Raw genomic sequence first — 19,598 nt, 5'->3', positions numbered from 1 at the left:
AAGGATAACAAGCTTACGATTTAAACAAACCAACGATTGGGACAAGCCAACGATTATTATGACTTATGAAACAACTTGATGGTCAAAACGAAACTAACTAAGACAGCTTAATTGAAATTATGAGAAGGATTCTTTTAGAAGGAGAATGTTGATTAATATAAATCGTAACTTATCGTTATTTTAGTTTTATAAATCGTAACTGTGTTATTCATATTCATATTCTATCTTTATTTTAGTTTTATAAATCGTAACATATATTATTCATATTATACCTTTATTTTAGTTTTACATTCAAATATATTTTCATTTTAGTTTTACTTTAAGTTAACCTTTTTATATTTATTCAAATTTTATTTTTGTAAAAATGTTATATATATGATATGAAAAAGAGAAATAAAACAGATAAAAAAATAATAGTTTTACTTTTCTTCACCTATATAATAGGATTTTTTTTAAACTTTGACCCCGTTATAAATTGTAAATTTATCTGTCAATTAGAGCGCCGCAGGACCAATCCAACTAAACAAAAGTGGGTTGAACTCTATTGATTCTTTAATTTATTTTGAGACTAGGATGTAAACAAAATTTAAATATTTTTGTTTTATACGTATGTTTTTATGAATTCTCATTTTCAAGAATAACCCTAAAATGTGTTATCTTACAGCGCTTATAATTTTTTTCGCTTTAGTCGAAATATCCTACTTTATCAACAATCCAATAAAATTCGGATAGGTCTCGTATCTTTTCAAAAAAATACACATATGAAATCGGGCGGTTTTAAATTTTTTCTTGGATAGGATCGACTTAAAAATAGATCCGATACAGTGCTCTAGTGTGAATGTTATTTCAAAAATTCATACTCAAACACAGTCTTAGACCACCTATTGTAACCAGAGATGAGCCGATATTTTTAATTCTAACTGACACATGGCCGATACTGAAATATAATAAATTAACCTTCATAAATCTAAAAAAAATAAAAATAATATTTGCTATTTTCTAATAAATAAACTATGTTATTTTTGGTATCGGTGGTATTGGCTTAAAAAAGTGATATGTATGTACCCGGTTAATGATGCTTACTACCAAGTGAATGTATGCAAATATTTTAAATACCAATCTAATTTGCTAAATACCGACCAAAATTTATTAAAATGTAATAAGACCTTTATTATTTAATATATTAATATGGAATCATATGATCGAGTCCTGCCTTCTATATATCATCCCCCCAAGGATGGAACCACCAAGTTAGAATAAGAAAAAAAACATGATCATTCCCGGGATTCGAACCCGGGAGCATGGGATCAGTAAGCCAAGCTCTTGCCTACTAGGCCATAGAGGCTTTCCAAAAATCACGATTTTTCAAATATATATTATAAATATATTTGGTAGTGCCTATCCAAATTAAAAATAAACAAAATTCAAATTTGATAGGTAGTACCTTAAGGTAGTAAGCATCATTAACCTATGTACCCCTGCTTATAATAATCGAGTTAAATCAATTTTTTAATTTCGTATTTATTTTTTCTCTTCATAATATATAATTCTAAAATCACTTATAAATACTATTTTTTTTGATTTCTATCACAAATATTCTATACAAACACCGACTAATATTGAAAAATTATCCAAATATATATATTATAATAATAATAATAACTATATAAATACAATCCAAATATAATAATAAATAAATCAACAGAGTAAAAATTGGTTGATTATTGAGCTTTAATACAATAAAAAAGTCCATTGAAATCAATTTTTTTGTGATAATATAATATTTCATATAAGTATTTATTCAAAATGCATAACTACAATGAGTGTTTAAGTGTATAATAAAATAAATATGTTCGAAATAAATTAAGTCACTTACAATTGCAAATATGTGTCGAAAATTGTAAAATCTAATAATGATTAATAATGCAATTAATATTGAATACTAAAATATAACTTCAAAAAATGAAGAATTTGCAAAAATATATGTATTTCAAAAAAAAAAACTTGTATTCCGTGACCCTAATTACCTATCTGTGATCCAACTCGGCGTCTCGAAAAAAATTCTCAATGAATAGGTGACGAACTAAAATCACCAGACCTCGTCTTTAAATGCGCTAAGCGTTGTTTTTCCAAAATCCGTTCATAATATAGGGTAATCAAGGCAAAACATCTCCTTAACGTTTTCTCAAAATCCTTGAAACAATGGAATTTCATGTCGGTAAACGGTATTTCGTATACGTTTGGTACTATACTCTCGACCCTGGATTCGAAATAAGAAAACATAGGAAACCATGTCCTGATACGCTCCCTATCGATTTGCCTGAGCGCTCTGTTGTTAGCCAAAGAATGGTAATACAGAAATAACCTAAGAAAAAAATAGAAACAAATTTAAAATGATGAAAATGTTTTAAAATACTAAATTAAATTATATGCAACCCGCTAATTATACATAGCGTTTCCTCGATTTTAACGTTTTAATTTTCAGATCCTCTGAGAAGCGTCTATAAGCGGATTAGTTATTTTTTATATTGTGCAAATCTAGTGATTGAGTCAATCAATTAATAAAAATATAGCATTTTACGTCACAGAATATTATTTTAAACTTCTATTTTAAACCTTTTTTTACATTCATTTTAAATTATATTCGAAATGTTAGAAATGATATTTAGCAAGTTTAAAATGATACTCAATAACGTATACTATATGTTTTAACATTATACTGCATTTTACATTATCCCTGTTCTGATAAATATATGCTTTAGACCTAAGATGGCAAAATTAATGAGTGAGTCGGACTTTCTGATATTAAATAATAGAACCCATTAAAAAAATATATTCCATATAATAAATTATTATCATTATACCTCGTCACCGCTCGATTAAAATAGTTACAAATTTCATATTAATATTATTAAGCATTAGTGTCCAAATTGCATAACTAATTTTCGTGAACCAAATTTCGGAATATTTTTAAACTATTTAAAATATATAAATTTGGAGTTTATCAATGTCAAAACATAAAACTTATGAAGCCCAAAAAATGCAATGCTCAAGATATAATTTAATAGGTTAAAATGATTATTTTCATAAATAATTTATATTATATTTTAAATAGAAATACAAATTTATCCATAAAAAATAATCATGATTCTCAGGAAAATTAGATATTTTAAATGATACTACAAATGGGAATGGTACTTCTTTCCTATCAAGCCGATTCTAATATTCAACAAGACAAAAAAGAGAAAATTAAATATTCTTTGAAAGTAGGATTAGAAATAAAATAACAGGATTAAATCTTAAAACCTTATATTATTTACCAAAATTAAATTTAACAGCAATCTATTTTGATATATTGATTAGTATAGTTGGGTGATTACTATATTTTTAGGTGTTTAAGCCAATTTATTTAGGGGTTTTTCTTAAAATGATATCTGATCAAATTTGGAAGAAACTAATAGATTTTCTCCGGTAAGCGCCTGAAAATTAAACCGAATTAGCCGACATTTAGCCATTACTCAACTATAATTATTAGTCATACAACATAATTTTCACCTAAATTTAGTTTGTATAATTATAATAATATATAAGTCATAACAATTTTTGGTATAAAAATTTATATAAAATATTTTGTAATTTTTTATAAAATTTTATCTAGATAAAAAATTTTTATACACATAACATTTGTATAAACATGTGAGGTTATATTATGGCAAAATAGGCTTTTAAACATTTCAAATTAAAAATTATTATTTAGGTATAGTTTATTATTCGAAACATCTTTTAATAAATTATGTAGAACTATAATTTCTTTAACGAGACCATTTTTTGTAGTTTCAGGTGAGTGTGTGCAGCTTTCAAATTTACAAATAAACTTCCAAAGCAATGCTTAATTTTTACCTTATTTAGAACCCCTCATTGCATAAGCCATTTGCCTAAATGTTTTTTCTAATATTTTATATCTAATAATGAAAGGTTGTCTTTTTGAGCTTTAACAATGTGTTAGTCAGAAATTCATTTGGCAAAAAATTTTTATGAAGGCATCTTTATAAATAAATTTTCTTTGTCACCTTTCTCGTTATTAATTCTTATTCTTCTAATAATAAGTTATGCTATTAAAAAAAATATTTCATTAAAGACAATTAATTCGTTAAATTCAAATCCAAAATTCGTTTAGGAAGTTTGGACAATCGCCACTAAATTGGTAACTGATTTAATCGAGCTAGGACGAGATAATAAAATAGAATAGTTTTAACCTTTTTTTTTAAACCAAAACACTTTTTGTAACCATAAATTTATATTCCGATAGATTTTAAAAAGTTTTCAATACAAAAGATAACATTTTTTTAAAAAAACGTTCCTTTTTGGGAGAAAAATTTGTCATATCTCACCACCCTATTGAATATAAGATAATGTACACCAGAAAACTTTGGGTTAGAATATATTTTGTAAAAAGTATCACAAAAGATAAGAATTTATTCGAATCTATAAATTTGCGAAGAACAACTATTTAATTCTGATTTTATTTATTATAGTTGGCTACATCTTATGTGCTAAAGAATCACTTTTTTAATATATAATACATATTTATTTAGGGGGTGTTCAAAAAATACCATAGGCTTACTCAAATAAAATTTATGGTAGTGTTAAGCCCAATTTTGCTGTCTTAACACCAATGGTAATTGTCCTTAATAATAAAAAAATGCCAATATTTTGTATCAATATATAGCCAATATCCCAAAATAATAAACCTTCATAAATTAAAAAAAACATAGCCTATATTGAGCCATAAACTAGTTTAAAAAAATTGATCTACAAATTATTTTAAGCTGCTAAGAGAAAGAAGTGATGCTACCCCCCCCCCTTTCCCACACATTTCTTTCCACTTTGAAAAATTTATCATATAAATATATTGATGAATTATATATCATATACATTGTTATATAATAACAATATAATTTTTTGCCATCAGGTAAAGTATTGGTGGTATCGGTGCATCTAGAGTTTTTTGTTAAAATTATCAATATAAAAAAACTTTATTTACTCATTATTTAACAAAAACACTCCTTTTTATATAAAACATAATTATTTAGCAAAAAGAATGAATTTTTATACCATGTTTTGTTAAATACAAACGCGTTTTTTTGTAATAATGTTTTAATAAAATGAAAAACATGTAATCAAAAAACGAGTTTGAAACATAATATTTACATCCAGGTTTAACACCTCGACAAAAGTTTAAACAATTTATTTGATCGCTGTTCTCCGAGGTGAGTGTGGGCTTAAATCCCTTTATCAGCTATAGGCTTATTTAGTTTTACTTCTAACGTCTGCCTCATTAAATATTTTTAATAAAAAAAATTCTTTTTCTCTTTTGTCATGAAAAATAGGTTACAAATTGAATTTTCGTTTGTCTGTTTTTTAAAAAGGTTTTATTTTATAATAAAAAAAATCTGGGTATATTTAACCTGGTAGTAATATAAAATGCTATAAAAACGTCGATAGAATAGTGTTCGTGGGCGGCTAGAATAAAAAATATTCCGAAAAGATTGAGAACCCAAGAAAACGTGTGCACTAAGTAGAATGATCTAGGCGTATCTGGAAAAGCGAATTAAAAATTGTGTAAATGTATTTTTGAATAGCCTTTTTATTAATTAGCTTTAGTTATATCTTCAAAACGTTTCAATAATTACTAATTATAATGATCAAGTTATTTATTATTTAGCTAATTCATTAGCGTAACCAATGGGAAGCGGGGAATAGCAAATTTTCCAATTTTCGTAAAAATCATTCTAAGCTGACACCTAGACTCCCCCTTCTCCCCAAACATGACATTATGATTATAAATGATATTTCAATTTTTTTAAAATATGGCTATATAATAATTAGAATTTTTGAGGCAAAATAATTGGGCCCCATTTAGTACTTTTGGCAATATAATTTTTTAATCAATTTATTTTTATATTTAAAAACACATTGATGCTTTTTGGACTCGTTAATTTAAAAAACCATATTTATTATTGCGTAATTTATCATAAACTTGCTAAAATCATTATCTTATATAAAACACAGGTTAAAAAAATAGTTATTTTAAGCGCCAAAATTTTAATATTTCATTACATATAAATCAAAGTTATCGCTAGTATCTAATGTTTGGCAAAATTTTTTTATTAAATATATTTGATCATTATGAAGAAAATGCTAATTGGCAACATTTAAATTTTCTCACGCAATTTTTCCATAATAAAAATTTTATGAAATATTGGAAATATTATATTATAAAAAGTATTGAATATATGTTATTTTCCATTTAGGAAGCTACTTTAAATTTAAGCATTACATTTGTTCAAAACCCCATAAATTAAGAAATTTTCGCTTATGTGGATCATCTGGAATTATATATGATTTCGAGATATATTTGGGAAAATCCACAAATATAATGAAAATTTAGCTGGGAATTAACAGAGGTAGAGTTCCATTAAAAACTATTCCCCCATATAAAAATCATAAAATTTATATGAATAATTTTTTTTCTTATAATTTAACAGTCGCTCTCAAATATAAAACTATCAAGTTGGGAACCCTATTTTATCGATTATCGGCCTGCTATCTCAAAATTTAAAAAAAGATGTCCTTTGAGTAAGGTTGATTATAATATTATAATTTGCAAAGTTAGATAAAAAATCGGTTATCCCCATATCAGATATCAAGCCCAAATCACGAGCGAAAGAGTATAACGGTGGTATTATAGGCGCGGTGGTTTCCGAGAAATGTAGATTGAACTCTATAGAACTGACATAAAATGAAAACGTTATATGCGAATTTTCTTCCATTTATTAGATTCCTATGTAATGACTTCATGGTTGCTCTATAGACGCCTTATGAAACAGGAAAATAGTAAACATATATACTCTATAGTATTTAAAGGATAGCTAAAAGATTAATGATGGCTGGAAAAGAAAATGATAGAACGTAGACCTGTTTTGGGAATTGAAAAAAAAAGAAGGAATGAATAGTTTTCATCCAATCACAGATAAAAGATATAATATAACCAAACAGGTCAATCAATGGCTGTAAGCAAAGATGCAAGATATGAGCAAATGGTTATTCCAGATTCGAATGCATAAAATGTTAAATATATCTATTAATCGCAATTTATTTCCGAACATTCAAAATAAATATATTTTTTTCCATATGATTGTGCCAATGATTTAAAATAGCGATATTAAATAATTTTATATACATACACTTTATTTAATAAAAAAAACCTTGAAAATGTGTTGGTTAGATCTTTTTTAAGTAAATTTTAAGATTTTATTTTGTTTACAGCGTTATAAAAAGAAACGTGTAAAGCCAACATGATTTTTAAAAATGTAATCTGGCCAAAAGTTAAGGGAGCCTAAAACTATCCTATAAAATTTCTGGTGAAAAAAATTATCCACATGATTTCCCCATTTCCCTTAACAAGATCACTCATAAGGCTGGGCTCAGACTAAGCGAAATTTATTTCATTTTGTGAAATGATATTTGGCAATAGTTGAGAATTTAATGTATTTAGGTTTAACATTATGTTTCATTTTTTTTACATACATAAAATCAGGTTAGTTTAGCTTAGTTCAAGCCAAGCCTAATTCGCTACAAGAAAATATTTTAAGTACCCAATAAAATCTTGAACATTCTCATCTCGCATAGTACTATCTCCTGCATAAATTTAGATTGTTTAAAAAATATATATATATGATAAAATGAACATTCGGTGATGAAAAAGTTGAGCATCGTTAAAATGACTGTGTGTCCACTGAACATGTAGTCGCCACAAGAGTGTATACCTACAAGCGACATCCCGAAACCAGACCAAATTTTTAGGGCTCGAATTATTTTATCCTCCAGAGATGTTTTTATACCAACCTTTAATATTTATAAATAATCATTCAAAAAAGAAGTTGATTTCTAGGTTAAGAATAATTTTTGCAATTTATTCAAAATAAACAACAATAAGTAGAATAGAAATTAAATTTTATTTTTTTTAAAAAAATCACCCAAAAAATTAATTATGTTTATAGAAGGTAAACATAATATTACTTATAATTAATTTAATAGAATTATACGTTAAATTGGGATCCACTTCTGCACCAATTTTTTTAATCGATTATAAAATTTAAAAAATCATTTCAAAAGGTGATTTAATTCTATAAGGTGTCGCTCGTTACCATATTATTCATAACTTAAATGGACATATGCCATATCCTAATATAATTTGTGAATAAATAAATATGTTTTTATAATACTTGGTGACATTCTAAGTGGGACCCGGGCACGGAGAGGGAGGTTATCACCATAGTTACGCAGCGTAGTAAAAACACCGTACCAGTAAGAGCGCAAAGGCGTCTCAATATGATAAACCTTAATATTTAAAAATTATACGAATCAAGATGTGCACCAACGTCATTCTTCTTTTTTTAGCGAGTATAAAATCGCCAAATATATATTTATTAAGGGAAAAATAAAATCTGCAATCATAAATATTATCATCATTTTTATTATAAATGAGTAAATTAAATTAAAACCAAAAAAGAAATTAATTTAAAAAATTCGCAAATAGCACCTTATTAATTTTAAAAAAATTCATAGCTTGTTAATGTAAATAAATATCTTGTTCCCGACTCAAATAATGACATGACACCCTTCCTACCAATTTACATCAAAAAAAATTGTAAAAGTTTAAAATGACCAATGACAATTGTGGTTCCCTTCCGCATTTCGGAAAAAAATAGTTAAATAAAAAAAAAAATTAACAATTATTCACCCAAAAATTACTAGTTAAAAGATTTTTTAAAAAATAAAATTATAAGTAGTCAATCGATCATCATTTTCAATAATGGTTAATTCATACCAATATTTTATTTTTCTTAGAAAATAGTCAAGTATAATAACAAGTCTTAAGGGTATAATTATTATTAGGTTACAATTTTGAAAAATAGAAATTTAATATACTGAGTGTCTTGATAGATTTACATTTTGAAATAATATATCATCTGGTTCACGAGCAAAAATGTCTTTTATTGCCATTATATTAATTAAAATAAAAATTAAAGTGGTTCGCTAATCGATTTTATGGGGCTAGCACTCCAAGGCTGAACCGCTTTTTTGACTCGCGCTCCAAGATTGAGCAATTTTTTCCGGCTCGGGCTCCAAAAAAATCCTACGTCATTTTGGAGTGGGTTTGTGTGGAACGATTTTGCATCATTACATTTAGGGCAAATCCATACTCAAAAAAAATAAGTTTATGAATTTTAGCTTTACCTTCTATAATTGAACATGTCATAAAAAATTAATATTAGATGTTCAAGATAGATTGTCCAAGAAATCATATTGAGGTCCAAAAAATATATTAATGTCCAAAAAATCGAAGAAGTTTGAAAAAGAAGGTCTTTTAAATATTTTCTCATAACACTGTTGTTTTATTAATGACCGTTTTTTGTCATAAATGATAATAATTTTTAACAATAGCGACCAAATGATATATAATCGTAGCGGATATATCAGATCTACACACATAAATCTATGGGTGTAATCATAGATATTCTCAATAAAATGTAATAGGTGTTTACAATATTGAATTGATCATTAATAATCATATATATTTGATGTTTTAATATGTGTATATGTTAGTATCAATGTTTTTTTTCCGTGTTATTTTTACTTTTTACAATTATCATATTATGAACGCGTTTTTTTAAATTTAAAAATCAGATTTTACGGGAAATATATACTATCATGTTTGGAATACCTATCTCATGAATTGCAGGTAATATTTTTCACCTTTATTAATTTTATCTTAGAAAAAATTAATTATATGCTATTCCTTTTGATAACATAATATATCAGCTACTATTAATAAAGTAACAAATGACCTGTTAAAAAATTTGCTGTCAACCTTTGAGCCATTTATAATTTATATAAAAAATATATGAAAAATCTAATATAAATTATATTAAGTTTAAAATATTATGGAAAAATTGTCTGAAATTTATAGGGTAGGTATTCCAAACATGACGGCTTATTTCCGGTAAAATAAGATTTTTAAATTTTTAAAACGCGCTCAAAGAATGATTTAAAGTTGAAAAATAACACATTGCCGGAAAATACACATTTACTATATTTATGATATAAAATTAAAAATTTATTCAGGATATTTCTTAGCGATAGGGCCCTGCGTATTTATAGGGTAGAAATTAAGTTATATCAGCTTGGACAATTGGGTCCTTATGGTGAGGCACAAAGATCACCTAAAAACAAGAGCATAGAAAAAAAAGGAGAAGGAGAGAAGTAGAATGTTGTGTGCTGATGAGTTCATTGCATTTCAAATGTCCTTTTTGTATTATGGATATATATAACCTTTATTGAAAAGAAAATACATTATTGATACATTAAAGAGTTCATTGATATGTAAATGACCTTTTTGTATTATGGTCATACATAACATTTGTTAGGAAAGAAAATATTCATTGACCGGGGTAATAACATTCATTTATAAAAAAAGAAGGAATTACTACCAGAAATGTGAACCTAAACCAGGACCCTCCTGAACCCTCGTATTTTGGCAGAACCCGGACTTTTTTTAAAAGTGGAGGGCCTAAGGGTTCTAGGTGTCATAAAAAATTTTAAAAATAAAAAAATTTTTTAAAAAATAATATAAATTTTTTAAAATTTTATTAACTTTTTTGTGGAATCATTTAGCATTTTTCTTTCAATTTTCTTCCTGGACTTCCTTTATATTTAGATTGATATCATAAATTATTTTCCAGTGTAATAATATTTTATTATGTTAATTTATTAATATGCTATGTTATAGAAATACGTTGATTATTTTGAAAGTGAATTATTTTGTAGTACAAGAAATTTTAATTTAAATGATAATGCACAACACGTTGGTCCTCAATTTGTGTGATGATAGAACGATTATTAAGTTTGAAAGATTTCTGTAATGATTTTATTATAGGAGCATGTGAAGTCATTTTGTCGGAAGATGATTGATGCCAAATAAAGAACCTTACTAATGTATTAGTTCCAAAAATAACAATATTAAGATTACAATCAGAACAAATTATGTTTATTAGATGCCGATTAGATTTAGAAAAATTTACAGTCTTAATACAAAATATTAGAAAACATGAAAATTCGAGAGCAATAATATTTGCAAAATAGTGTTGTATACGCTTCTATATATTTAGACCCTCGATATCAAGTTTTATTGAGTATTGAGCAAAAATAAATAACTAAAGACCATCTTAAGGATTTATGGCATAAGCAAAACTCCATTATTTACAATATATTGGAGGCTACAATATCTATTGGTTGTAGTGATAAAAATATAATGATAGCAACATTGATGATCTTAAAATTTTAATTTTACTATTAGATAGAGAAAAAAATCAAATTATCAACAGATAGAAAGGAGGATCAAAAAATGCCTATTGCATCTTTAATGGTAAAGTTCTCAGAAGTTAAGAGAATATAAGGATATAAATATTTTAAAAATCTGGGAAGAAATTCTTCAATAAATCCAGAATTATATATCTTCTAGAATCTTCATGGCTATACCGGCGACACAAGTACAATAATTATATAAAGATAACTATTTATTTTAGGTAAAAGTAGAACGTGAATTTTTTTGGGTTCATTTGTTCACACTCAAAATTTTAAATTTTTTATCTTGGTATCATATTTCTTTTTTAAATTAATTAAAAAATTTATTTTTGTTTTGCATAATTTTGAATTTGGTTAAAAAGAAATAAAAATTATTATTTGTGTAGTCAAAAATTATGTTTGTACCATGGAAACTAAATCTCGTCTGGTGGACTTCGGCGACTACTACATCCAGTTGACACTAATTCCTAAAAATAATGGACTCAACATTGTTATCAAGAAAAATGGGAGAAAAACAAATCTTTTCATACCATAACAACTAACATTGACATATGCATTGCCAGGTTTATTATATTAAACACTGAAAACATAACTTCTGCTTTCCCTTTATCTTTTGTGGTACAAATCACAATTATATAAAAATAAAGTAGGGACAAAAAAAAATAATACAACGGAAGGGAGGGAGGAAAAAAATATTTATCAAAATATCATCCTTATTGATCAATGACCGACATTAACAATAAAGGTCATTTACAAATCAATGAACTCGTCAATGTATCAATAATGTATTTTCTTTCAATAAAAGTTATGTATGGCCATAATAAAAGGACATTGAACTCATCAGCACACAACATTCTTCTTGTCTCCTCCTTTTTTTTATACTCTTGTTCTTAGATCATCGTTGTGCCTCACCACAAGAACCTCATTGTCCAAGCTGATATAACTTAATTTTGACTCCATATTCTGTATTATGCTCCCTCTTTCATTCTTATTATCGAATAAACGTGTCCATACCTTCATAGGAAACTCTGCCCCTGCTTTTTCACCCAATAATGAAATATCGTTGTCCTTTGGTTTTAAGAAATATAGGGCCCCAGTGTTTGTCTACCTAAAAATAACTCCAAGGGCATAACCCCCTTCTGATTTTGAGAATTAAGGTAATATAATTGAGACTTATAAGCCTCATCTTTATGATTCCCAGCCTTTTTAATCCAATTTTTAATGATTGCTACCATCCTCTCAGCTTGTCCATTCAAGCTAGGATGATACAGTGGAGCAAGAATGTGTTGAGTTTGTGACTCGTCATAAAACTGTTTAAAATTATCAATTATGAAGGCTGGACCCCCATCAGAATCTATTGTATTAGGAAAACCAAATAGGACATATAATTCCCGTAATTTTCAAATAACCATTTTTGTGGTATAACCATGAACCTATGTATATTTTATCCACTTTGAATATAAATCAATCACAATAAGAACAAGACTTACAAATATTTTTTTTTAAATAAGAAAGTTTAAAAAAATTGCAAATACTACATACACTACAATGGGATTCTAATATCAAAATATAATTTTTTCATAAATTTATTTAATACTTTTTTTTATATATATTTTACATGAATTTAACCTGTGTTTATGGAAGATGCAAATGGAGGCTAGTGTGAGTCCTAAGAGTATTCCTATTTGCTCACATATTAAAAAGGCTCCAGGTATAATGGGAATATTATCAAGGAAAATATCAGGAAGTGGGGGATATTTATTGATGTCTGGTACTCTATCATGAACAATGACCATTACAAAGGAAGTTACAAGAAATGAAAGTAGTGTGTAAGCAAAGGCAAGGACTAATTTGAGAATTAAAGCATCTTCATGACATTCATCAAACTGGGAAGAAGATAAATGACGTCGACGATTATTGTGGTTACTATAAGGAGATAAATTAGAGGATGGAGGTCTTTTCAACTTGCGATATTTTGTGTCTGTCTCTTTTATATAGTCAGAATTGTTATTCTTATTTTGGTAGTAAGAGTTTGACAAAGTTGAATTTTGAAAATTTTCACAAACAGAATCATGGCATTGAGTTTGCGGACTTTTATGTTTGTTACTAAGGTGATTGGTCAATGTAGATTTAAGGTTTGGATATAAACTTGAAGAAATATAATTACTTGAGTATTTGTAATCAGTGTTATTTGATAGCTCTATAAAAATGTTATTTTTATATGGAAGTTGATCATAAAAAATTTTGGAGCCATTAATGTATTTTCCACCTTTCATTTCATCCTTATTTGTCATAAGATCATCATTTAATAATTTATATTTTTTAGATTGTAATGTATTTTGAGTGCTATTTACATTTGTGGTTTTAATATTATATTTATCATAATAAACAGGAATTTCAGGGGAATAGGCAGAATATGTATTGTCAATATAACTTTTTCTTACTGAGCTATCATTCATTTCTTTTATAGAAGTGTTACTTATATTTTTATTGTCAATATTCAAGGATGATGTTCCAAAATCTTTAATTAATATGTTATTTTTGTCTATATGCAATGGCTCAATAATATTTTCAGAAAAATTGGGAAAAAGTTCTTTAGAATTGTTTAATTCATTTTCTCTAGTTTTATATATGATAGAATCATTATGTAAATCTAATAAAGGATATATAAAATGAGTATTTAGATATTTTTTATTATAATTTCTATTTAGGTTTAATTTTTTTTTATGGAGATTTCTATATTTACCTATTTGGTTATTTAGTAGAGCTCTTTTGTTTTTAATGCTTCTTGTATTTTTACAGTTTAAATTATTTATTAAATTTCTTATTAAAAATATTAAACTTTTTATATCTCCTAAACAATTCATTTTCAATGGGTAATTTTTTAAATCCTTTTCATTTAAAGACAATAGTACTTTTCCATTAATTTTGTGCTTGCAAAATAAATCAACATATTCGTCAAACCCGTTGTAACTTAGCCAATATAAAACATCTGAAATAGCCCATTTGGATATGTTTAATATATGTTCTTTATCCTTCAATCTCATCATTCACACTTTATTGATTGAAAATCCTATAAAAACAAAATAACGTATATACTGTCATTTATCAAATTTTCGTCAGTTCTGACATTTGATAACCCGAATAAGAGATATACCATTATATTAATTTTACTATATCAATTATTGATAATTCATTATGATTTTATTTTTCTTGAATCATTTAAACTTTTGAATTTGTTAAGTCATACCAAATTAATTTTATATAAAATTAAATTTAATATAATAAAATATTTTATAAATTGTCATTTATTATTATTATATACGTATGTATAAACAATTAATTACATTATTCATATATAGCATGCTTTTAGAGCCTATTTGTGTATTTTATATTATTTAATCACAATTACTATTATAAAGGCGAAGTTTATATATATGAGAAACTAGTAGCATTAGAAAATCCACTTGATGTTTTTTTGCAACAAATAAAATACTAATTACCTTCTCTATTTTATAAAAATATCCTTAAATAGTTGAATAGTTGTTTAGATAAACTAAACCTGGTTGGTCATACAAAACTTGGGAACTTAAATAAAAAATGACTGTTATTAAAATTTATAATAGATAAAAATAAATTATCTCTTTAACCCATTAATGATCACACTTTTTCCAGCCTATAAAAATTCTTGATTTTTTTAAATTTTATTTATTTTAGTCTAACTAAGAAATCATAAAAAAATCGGCATGAAAAAATCATCCTAAATAGGAAATCTGAACCGTTGCATACCTGCAACGTTAATCATTAGAGGCATAGGCGCAGCCAGGATTTTCCTAAGGGGGGAATTACTGGGGCTTCGTCCCCAGACCCCCTTTTGGGAGGGCCTTCGGCCCGCTTTTGCCTGGCCTTTGGCTGGGTTATCTTACTCTATATATAGTCATGAAATATTTTTACAAATTTTAATAAAAAAAATAAGCCTGGAACAAATATGAAATATATTTTTATTAGTTTATATAAAATATAATAAATTACTTGTATATACATTTATATAAAAAGCATGGTAATAATTTATTCCAAAAAATTATAAGAAATTTATTTATAAAAAGTAAGTAGACATATATTTGATATTCCTCTATTATATAGAAATAGCAAAATACTAGGTAAATTTCCACTTTTACAGCATATTTGACAGTTAGAGAATATATTAGAGTTAATAATTTAACAAATTTAATCAATGCTATTGATAATAAATATGGTATCACGTCAATTTGGCGCGGAAAATTCGGCGCACGACAATTCGGCGCATAAAATTTGGCGCGGCGACAATTCAGCGCGTTTCTATTACAGTTGCAATTTATTATATATTACTTAGTGTAAAAAAAATAAGGATGATTAAATAGAAATCATTTTGAATTTTGGTCCTATTAATTATTTCTCCATATTTATTTTTACAAAAATCTCAATTTTATTTACTAAATGTATATCGAAAAAAATTAACTAATATTTATATCTATTTTTTTAATGGACCACCACATTATAAGGTATGTTGATTAGTAGCCAATATTATGTAAGCCTATAGATTTTGCGCATAGAAGGAAAAAAGAAAAAAAAAGATTTGACCTCTATCTCTATTCTTATATATTATTTTGGCTAAAATCTTAATCAACCGATTTAAAAATAGACCCAAAATACCTCCCTGATAAGTACTATAATGTTAAATATTAAATCCCCTTTTCACGCCTAATTTTAAATTGAAAAAAATAAATAAAATTATAAAAGTTTAAAAAAATAATATACCCCCATGATAAGTAATATGCCCAAAATCTCAGCTTACAACATTGTCTACTAATCAACATACCTTATGTGATAAATTGGTCAACCAAAAAAATAGGTTAAAATATTGGTTGTTAATTTTTTTTGATATTACACATTTAATTTTTGATTTATATTATAGAAAAAATTAGCCTAAGCAAAATATTTTTTTAAAAAAGGATTAATAGAATTTAAGGATTTTTAATAAATCTAAAAAGTGTGTCAGTCTTAATTTAATTTTATTTGGACCATGGCTGGGTCTATTTTAAAAACGGTCGATTTAAATTCCAGCCAAAATAATATGTAAGATTCGAGATAGAGGTCCAAACCTTTCTATTTCCTTCTTTCTTCAAAATCTCGGCTTACATAACATTGGTTATTAATCAACATATCTTATGTGGTAAATTGGTCAACCAAAGAAATAGGTATAAATATTGGTTGTTAATTTTTTTTGATATCTCACATTTAGTAAATAAAATTGAGATTTTTGTAAAAATAAATATGGAGAAATAATTAATAGGACCAAAATTCAAAATGATTTCTATTTAATCATCCTTATTTTTTTATACTAAGTAATATATAATAAATTGCAACTGTAATAGAAACGCGCTGAATTGTCGCCGCGTCGAATTTTATGCGCCGAATTGTCGTGCGCCGAATTTTCCGCGCCAAATTGACGTGATACCATATTTATTATCAATAGCATTGATTAAATTTGTTAAATTATTAACTCTAATATATTCTCTAAGTCAAATATGCTGTAAAAGTGGAAATTTACCTAGTATTTTGTAGCTATTTCTATATAATAGAGGAATATCAAATATATGTCTACTTACTTTTTATAAATAAATTTCTTATAATTGTTTGGAATAAATTATTACCATGCTTTTATATTAATGTATATACAAGTAATTTATTATATTTTATATAAACTAATAAAAATATATTTCATATTTGTTCCAGGCTTATTTTTTTTATTAAAATTTGTAAAAATATTTCATGACTATATATAGACTAAGATAACCCAGCCAAAGGCCGGGCAAAAAAGGGCCGAAGGCCCGCCCAAAAGGGGGTCTGGGGACGAAGCCCCAGTAATTTTTTAATTCCCCCCCCCCCTTAGAAATAAAATTGAGATTTTTGTAAAAATAAATATGGATAAATAATTAACAGGACCAACATTCAAAATGATTTCTATTTAATCATCCTTATTTTTTTATACTAAGTAATATATAATAAATTGCAACTGTAATAGATACGCGCTGAATCGCCGCGCTGAATTATCGCCGCGCTGAATTGTCGCCGCGCCTAATTGACGTGGAATAAATAAATATAGCAACAATTTGCATTTATTTAACGCCATCTTTTTATTTTAAGTAAAAAATGATAATAAAATTTAATCTTCATATTATTTATCTCACAATGTCTTTAAAATATATTTTCTGATGTCCTTATCAATATTTTATAGTTTTCTGTAAAATATATAATTCGCTATATTGGTAAAAATTACTTGATTGTCATATTATAATTGATAAAATTAGATATACTGTAAATCTACGACATATAATATTACACTGTTTGTATGCTTTAATATTTTTATTTAATTTATGATTAAATTTTATCAATAGTTTTATAATTATATTTAACTTTTATTAGAATAAATTAATTAAAATTACTCACTTTATAAAAAATTATATTTGATATATTTTATTATTTAGTAATTTTATGGATCTATTATTAATAATTATAATACTTTTCACTTTTGTCTTAAGACTTATCTTTGGCTTATATTCCATTTATTAGAAAACATTTTTGGTTCATTTTATATATTTATAAATTTATTTTCCCAAAAAAATATATAAATAATGATGAATAGTTTTATAAAAAAAATATCAACTTTTACATCCTTTCTTTCAAATTATTGTTTAAGATATATGCATACATTTTTGAGGGTCAGGAAGTGGGGAGAGGACTAAGGGGGATATTTTTTATTAGCTAAAAATGATATTTACAAAAAGTGATAAATTTCTGAAGGGGGGGGATTTCCCCTTGCCCCCCCCCCTGGCTACGCCTATGATTAGAGGTATAAAAATAAGTTAAAACTATATTTTTGCGAAACATCAAAATACGATAGATAATTAATTTATTTTTATATTTTTAATATATAAATATGTAATTTTTATATTTTATGAAATTTTTTTAAAAAATCAACATGCATTGGTATATATCTTGTTTGACAATGACAAAGCTTACAACGTCGCCTTTTGTTATCAATAATAGTTGCAACATAATGACCGTAAAAATTTTCAGGTTTTTCACTTAGTGAGGGAAATTGACTAGGATGACCTCTACTTGTACTGATCTTTTTATTTACCATGGAAGTTTTCCAAAGTGTCGTAGTTATTTCACTCCGAAATATTAGAAATAATTTTTTTATCATCAGGATTCACTCGATTCCATAACTTCAATGAATTTACTACTGCTATGTCAATAAAATTGCTAAAAATAGGACATCACCATTTTTTACCTAGTATACTTATTTTTATGTTGACACTAGGTTAACTCACAAATCAACGCGACCCATTTTGGAATTATATGAATTTATAATGTTAGGATGTGTAATTTTTATTTTTGAGAAAATAATTTAAGAGAATCTTGATACGTTACATAAATGGATAGGAGGTTTACATGTTGTTGCAAATGTCACCACTAGTGTTGTTAAACGGCTCATTTTGAGCCGATTTTTAAAAACGGCTAGCTCAATATTTTATTAGGAAATATATTAGGCAAGCCTTAACATTTTGCTCATAGGTGGCACTTTTCAAGTCTATTTTTATAGTCCCAGGTGCGAAAAATCCAAAATGTTTTAAATGCAATAAAAGCTTTAGAGATGTAAAAAAATTATCGAAGTAAATAGAATGAAAAGAAGGTACTTGTACAACTTTGAATTTTGTAATCGTACCTCTTAACCCAAGATTCGAAGCCATTGGACTTTTATTTTTACCTTGATATTTATATTAAATGCAAATATATATTCATCGAAAGAAACAAGGGCTTATGATTTATATCCAAATTTTTACAGGAATATCTTTCTCGATACGATATTATTTGCTCATATGCAAATTATGTAAAAATATACCGAATAGTTAAAACTTTTTAGTTAGTAAATTATAATATGGGCGAACTTTATAAAGATTAACCTCTTCATTAAGAGGTGAGTTACTAGATAAATGTAGATTCCTTTAGATATCGCGAAATGAATGTTGTGTCATTGAATTCCTTACGATTGCTAATTCTTTCTTGCGATAAGGAATGATATCCAGTCAGGAAAAGAATTTTTATATTTTTTTTCATCTTTG

At 26.2% G+C, this 19,598-nt stretch overlaps 1 protein-coding gene across 1 annotated transcript; it reads right to left on the bottom strand.

The window, feature by feature from the left end:
- Window positions 1–1,615: 1,615 nt before the first annotated feature.
- LOC135923143 (uncharacterized) lies at window positions 1,616–14,505 on the bottom strand. Its single transcript, XM_065457732.1, has 5 exons — window positions 13,060–14,505; window positions 8,289–8,403; window positions 7,752–7,908; window positions 5,469–5,598; window positions 1,616–2,365 (listed from the first exon to the last, which is right to left on the bottom strand). Exons 1-5 carry the CDS (start codon window positions 14,478–14,480, stop codon window positions 2,065–2,067), a joined length of 2,124 nt encoding a protein of 707 aa, XP_065313804.1. The 5' UTR covers window positions 14,481–14,505; the 3' UTR covers window positions 1,616–2,064.
- Window positions 14,506–19,598: the final 5,093 nt, after the last annotated feature.

This window comes from Gordionus sp. m RMFG-2023, chromosome 2 (genome assembly GCF_954871325.1).
Source record: "Gordionus sp. m RMFG-2023 chromosome 2, tfGorSpeb1-WG-v2, whole genome shotgun sequence".
Classification (NCBI taxonomy): domain Eukaryota; kingdom Metazoa; phylum Nematomorpha; class Gordioida; order Chordodea; family Parachordodidae; genus Gordionus; species Gordionus sp. m RMFG-2023.
Note: the sequence above shows the minus strand (reverse complement) of the source record. Positions and strands in the feature narration are given on the sequence as shown.